Source organism: Gavialis gangeticus, unplaced genomic scaffold, assembly GCF_001723915.1.
Source record: "Gavialis gangeticus isolate Ggan-Ray unplaced genomic scaffold, GavGan_comp1, whole genome shotgun sequence".
Lineage (NCBI taxonomy): Eukaryota > Metazoa > Chordata > Crocodylia > Gavialidae > Gavialis > Gavialis gangeticus.
Genome location: NW_017729001.1, coordinates 26,530,560 through 26,536,344, shown reverse-complemented (window position 1 = coordinate 26,536,344; position 5,785 = coordinate 26,530,560). Strand labels below are relative to the sequence as shown.

The following is a 5,785-nucleotide window of genomic DNA, read 5'->3' as shown; positions in this document are numbered from 1 at the left end:
ATTTCCCCCCGCTTACTTTTGCAGTGTATTCCTAGAAGATTTCCTTGGTGGCGGGAAAGGAGACCAGGCTCCCCAGCTGGAGTTTGAACAGCTGCCTTTTAGTCATCCCCTCTTCATCATGTATTCATCTGGTACAACAGGAGCACCTAAATGCATGGTTCATTCCGCAGGGGTAGGTATCTCCTCCTGGAGATGCAGTGTTTGTTGATAGCCAGCTACCCTTTCTGCTTTCTTAAAAGTATATTGTGGTATGGGAGGTTGTTTAATGTCATGCTAGGTGGTGGGTTGGCTTGGGGGGATTTCAGTAACTGACTATAAAGATGTTCACCTCTAGCTCAGGGCTGGGGTCCCATACAGGTCAATAAGAACCCAAAGGCATGGCTGTCTGGACCTTGTCGTGGTGCCCTGTGAAGCGTCTTGGTGCACTTCCCAGTGGACAGGTGTCCATCCTGAAAGGAAAAGCTTGCTTGGCATGGCTGATGCCCTCACTGCCAGAGAAGCCTGTAATTGGATGAATGACCCTCAGACTTAATGACTAACTGTCAAGTATGAGGCTTGCTGGCAAAGGATGTGGGGAAGCTCATGCTACTGGGCTGGACATCTGTGACTGAAGGACTTAAAACCCCAAAGCTGCCAATCTGATCATCTGTTCTCCTTTCCCCTTTCCTTTAAAAAAAGCAAAAAAGCAACCAGAATGTTAGGGGGCGGACAGATCTGCAATTTCGAAGTCAGGAATTTACCACTATTCAGCTGAATTTACCAGCCCTTCCTGTCTTGCTGTAAGTACAGGTTTATCCCGTGTCATTCAGGAGTAAGCTGCCCTGGTTCAAGTTACCAGCGTTTAGCTTCACTTGCTGGGTGACAGGAGCAGCCAGATGATGCCATAACAATAGATTGGCTGAATTGTAATGGGCAAGACCTCTTTTCACCCTGTGTCAAACAGTGCGCCTGTTAATCTGTCCGTAGTCTTAGTTTCCTGTTGTAAATTTTCTTCATACGGAGGCAAAGCTTTGGGGAGCACTTTCTGAGGTCAAAGATCTAAACAATTTCAGCCCAACAAGCCTCATCTTACAATTTTTCCAAGTTTGTTTGGGAAGTCTGAGCTAGACTTGCATAGAGGTGACTCCTTTGTTTCCACCCTGCTCCCAGACACCTCCTGCCCATCACCAACAGGGGATCATCTATGAGCATCATGCTTTTCACAGGAGCTGTTTTGGGAAGGGAATCCCACTTGGATAGCAGAAAATGGAAGGAATTCTAGAGCCGCACAGGGTTTAGAAGGCCAGGCTGGAGCAAAAGGGCCAGCGAGATGAACAAGGGTCCATGATAAAACACTTGAGAGGTGAGACCTGCAGCTCGCAGGGAAGAGAAATCCCATTATTATATAGGTTTGTTCCTTCCTGATGATTATCTAGGCAGCTGCTCAGCTTGCTGCCAAGTTCTCCCCCAGCCCCAGCTGCAACTGAATCAGCCCTAAGATCCTGGTAACTCCTGTGGTCGTCTATGCCGCACCACAGGAAAGGCCAGATTGAGAATGGGATGACGAGGTGTGTCATCACTTTCTGTGTTCCCACTGAGCTGCTTCACCACAACCTGTTGCGAAGTGACTACTTTTTGAGGTGGGATGACTGTTATGTGGGTTGGCCTGGTGTGTGTGGCAGGTGTGGCTACACTGGGCCCTGGACTGGCCTGTTGCAAACATTTTTCCACTTGAATAGGGTCCAGAGCCCCCAAAACATGCATACACGCAGAGTCTCACAGTGCGCACAGTTGCCTGGCTTCCATCATTTGACAGTTTGGCTCTTGGTGAAGTCAGTGGCAAGACTCTTGTTGAGTTCAGCAGAGGGAGAATCAGGTCATTATTGCTTCAGCCCTGACGTACCGTGAAGTTATGTCTTTTCCAGAACCCAGCTGAAGGTTAGTTGAAGTTTGGTGACTGTAATTAAAAATACAAGAGATGATGAAATGACAGCAAAAGTATATTCAATTACTGTTGATTGCAGTAGGCTTTTAATGCAGCTTGATTATCCTATTGATCTTTGTATAGACAGTGATAGAAATTTTTTTCCTTTTTTTTTTTAATTTTAACTTTATAACTTAAATTAGCCTATGATGCGACTTGTATTGAGTTCATGCATTTCCTCTGCATGCCTCTTGTGTCTTGTACTGAAACAACATATGTAAATAAGTTAAATGAAGCCAAACCTTTGAAAAGATTTGAATTGTATTGCCTTGCAGGCAGAAAGATTTTGTTTTTTGGCCTTTTGGAATCAAAGCTCTGTTGTATTGCATAGTGATCCTGCAGTGAGTTGTACGAAAGAGAAGTGTATGGAGGCTTTTTCCCTAATTTTTTTAAAGAAATTATCCAGTCATTCCTATTCCTAGTCATAGAAACATTGGCCCTCATTCTTATCTTCCTTGTGCTTATTTCATACTTTTGTGGTTACTCCTGAATTTCCTGTAAAGGAGAGGAGACGCAAGCTCTACTGATAGGTAACATGGTCTACTGGTTACCTAAGGACTTTGGAAAGCCGAGCTTAGTTCTGTACTCTGCCACAGACTGCCTCTGTGACCTTGGGCACATCATTTTTTCCCTCTGTGCCTTAGTGCTCTGACTGTAAGTGGGAACGATCCTTCTCTACCTCATGGGAAAGTTGTGAAGATATATCCACTGTAGATTGTAAGGCACGTGGATACAATGGTAATGGGAATTAGATAAGTTCCTTACATACAAAAGAGAAAATTCCAAGCCTTCTGTCCCCAGACTTCTGCTTAAACTGAGTTTTTTTTCCAAGTTCATAGTCAATGGCTGGACTCCTCATTTAAAATGGCATTCCAGTGTCCAAGCTCTGTATTAGTAAAGTATAAACTGGAAAAGAGCAAAAAAAGCTGAGTTTGAATCAGTGGGATGTAGTCCTGATGCAGGTGTCTAACAAAGATGCTCATTTGAGATTCAATTCTTGCAAAGCCTGTACTACGCTTAACATACTCTGGGTAGTCTCAGTAAGCCTGTGAACACTATTTTTGCATGATATGGACTTGAATTCTGCTTTTAAACTCCGGGTTGATGAACACAGCGTGTAGGTAGATGGCAGCATTGTGATACCTCAGGGCACAGCAGCGGTGGCAGGTAAAATCTAGTCATGGCTCCTGTGGGAAGCTAAGGGAAAAGCAGGTTTGTTCATATATTTCAGTATTTTTTTTCTTCCCACAAAGCATGTGTCAGTTCATAGATTTCATAGACATTTGAGCTGAAAGGGACCCTAGAGGATCATTGAGTCCAGCCCCCTGCCCCTGTCATTCTTCCATTTTATTGTCTGTTTTTACCTGTAATGTATTTCCTTTCCACATGCATCTTGTTTGCATATGAAGACCCTCATAGCTTCATCATGAGCCCTTGAAGAAATTCTTAAATCTTCCACATTACTGTCACTTGAATAAAGTGAAGTAGTTTATAAATTCACTGGTCCTGAAAAGTCACTTTGTAACAGCGATCCAAAAAAAAAGATACTTTATCATAGAATCATATAAAGGAGGACTGGAAAAGGACCTTCAGAGGTTGTCTAGTCGAAGCCCTCACCAGAGGCAGGATCATCCCTATCCAAACCATTCTCTAACCTATTAGTAAAACTACACAGTCAACCCTGACACAACCACAAGGCATTACACTGCAACCTGCCACAGGTCAGGCAAGGGGACAAAGGTGGCCAGTGTCCTGCTGTTAGTTACCTTTCCTGTAAAAGAGAAGAGTGAGCAGGAGTATTTTTTCAGTGTACTGTCATTTACTATTAATGTCTTCTGGAACTTGAATGCTTTGGAGGATGTGTAGGTACTTACGTCTGCAATCCCCAAAGCGTTTAAGTATGAAACGGTTTGAATCATCAAGGTGACCTAGCCAAAAAATGTTAATCCGCTGCCCATGATGGCTAGGTTCAGAACCGCTTTGGGTCTCGTATACTGTTACATTTGAAACGCTCACTAAGGCTTATCTACTTGGGGAAAGCGACTGGCAGAACCGCAGAGAGAAAATTATAGACAAGCCCTAACAAGCTCTGTAAGGGAACGCACAACCCTACGGGCTGGTGATGGAAAGGCGATGAAGTTCTTCAAGGAAGCTACCTTTGTCTTTTGTTTCAGGTTAGGCACAGGAATTACTGAGGTCTAGTGAGCAGGGATGAAAAGTTTATATGCAAGGGGAATGGAGAACACTGCCCGAACTGTTGTACTGATGGGGACAGGTATTGCCTGCTTTGGTGTGCTCTATTTTGCAAAGGGGCAGGATTTAATATCTGTTTGTAATCATGAAATACGCTCTGGTGTGTGCGTGCCACATTTGATTTAGGAAAGCATATTTTGCCACCACGTCTTTTGCTGTGCATTTACATAAATTCCTTCTTTCGCTCTTATTTTCAGGGCACACTAATTCAGCACCTGAAGGAGCATATTCTTCATGGCAACATGACCAGCAATGATGTCATTATGTACTATACAACGGCAAGTGTGGATTATAAGACATTTATAAACTTGATCTCTGTGTTGTATTTTTTTTAATGAATTTTAAGAGTGGTAATATTTCCCACAAGACTTCAAATACAGTTTCACATATTTTTAATTCATGTTATCTAAGGGAGGGTTGTGTGCATCAGTGGCTTTTTGTTTTCAGTGGTATTAGAAATCAGGTGAAATAGTAAAATGTAATTGGGTGTTTTCGGATGGAATTTTAAACCTGTATTTCGGGTGTAATTGGAGAAAAACTGGCTCTTGCTGCCTCTTGGGGTTCTTACTATAAATGTCTCATCAGTCCATTTCCATAGCATATTCTACCTTCTTGCATCATGCAGGGATCTGGACATGTGGTGATAAAAGAACGAACGATCACTTTATACCTCCTCTCCCTCCCTGCTTCCTCTAAAACATCTGATATTGGTTACTGTTGGAGACTTGTTATTTTATGAGTTGGATTACTGATTTGATTCAGCCTAGAAACTCATGTGTTCCAAGTTCCTGAAGTTTTTAATACTAATAAGGTACAAAGCAAGGAAAAAACAAGCTGCTATTTTGTGACGTGTTAGAGAAGTGGTTCCCAATCCACTGTGCTGGGGCTTTTATAAGTATTTTTTAAGTGAGTATCATGCTACAGGGTGACACACTTCCCACATCCTGGGATCATCAGCTGTAAAAGAGAAGCATAAGTTGATTTTTGCTAGGGTTTATTTGCATTGCTTTGGTGCAGAACCGAGGAAGAAGAGATTCTCTAGTAATATACGTGATAGAGTGGGAGTATTTTTTTTCTTTGCCAGTCTGTCTTTTCCCTGGTGGCTCCCTGTAGGACCTTATGGTTCTGTTAATCGGCCTAAAGTGGGTTTATTGGGGTGCGTGGTTATTTTTACCTCCTCCTCCCCATGTGTCAGCTGAGACCACAGTCACACATGCACATGCATGCACACACACGCACACGTGTGGGTATACGAATGGAAAAAATCCTTCTCTCAGCCCTGCATAGAAATGCCTACAGACAACATAAGCTGGAATCTTTCAGAGTTCTCTAAACTTTCACTGAGAAATGTTGCCTGGTTATCAGATAGACATATATAGGGCTCACTGTAAGGGAGCTTGGAGCATCATTTAACACACCCGGGATCCTACCAGATATGTCAGAAATGGCATTTTAGTTGTTTTCTAAAAACTGCATTTCCCTGTGAAGTATTTGGGGTGAAATAGTAGGACAAGTGCCAACTGAAAAAAAAATTACACACACACACACACACACACACACACACACACA

At 42.9% G+C, this 5,785-nt stretch overlaps 1 protein-coding gene across 1 annotated transcript in view; it reads left to right on the top strand.

Annotated features, from left to right (window-relative positions):
* AACS (acetoacetyl-CoA synthetase) overlaps nt 1-5,785 on the top strand; it is a 78,952-nt gene that overhangs the window by 54,277 nt on the left and 18,890 nt on the right. The window contains exons 8-9 of the mRNA XM_019507100.1: nt 25-172; nt 4,414-4,494. Coding sequence (XP_019362645.1) covers nt 25-172; nt 4,414-4,494 — 229 coding nt within the window. The remainder of the gene's footprint in view (nt 1-24; nt 173-4,413; nt 4,495-5,785) is intronic.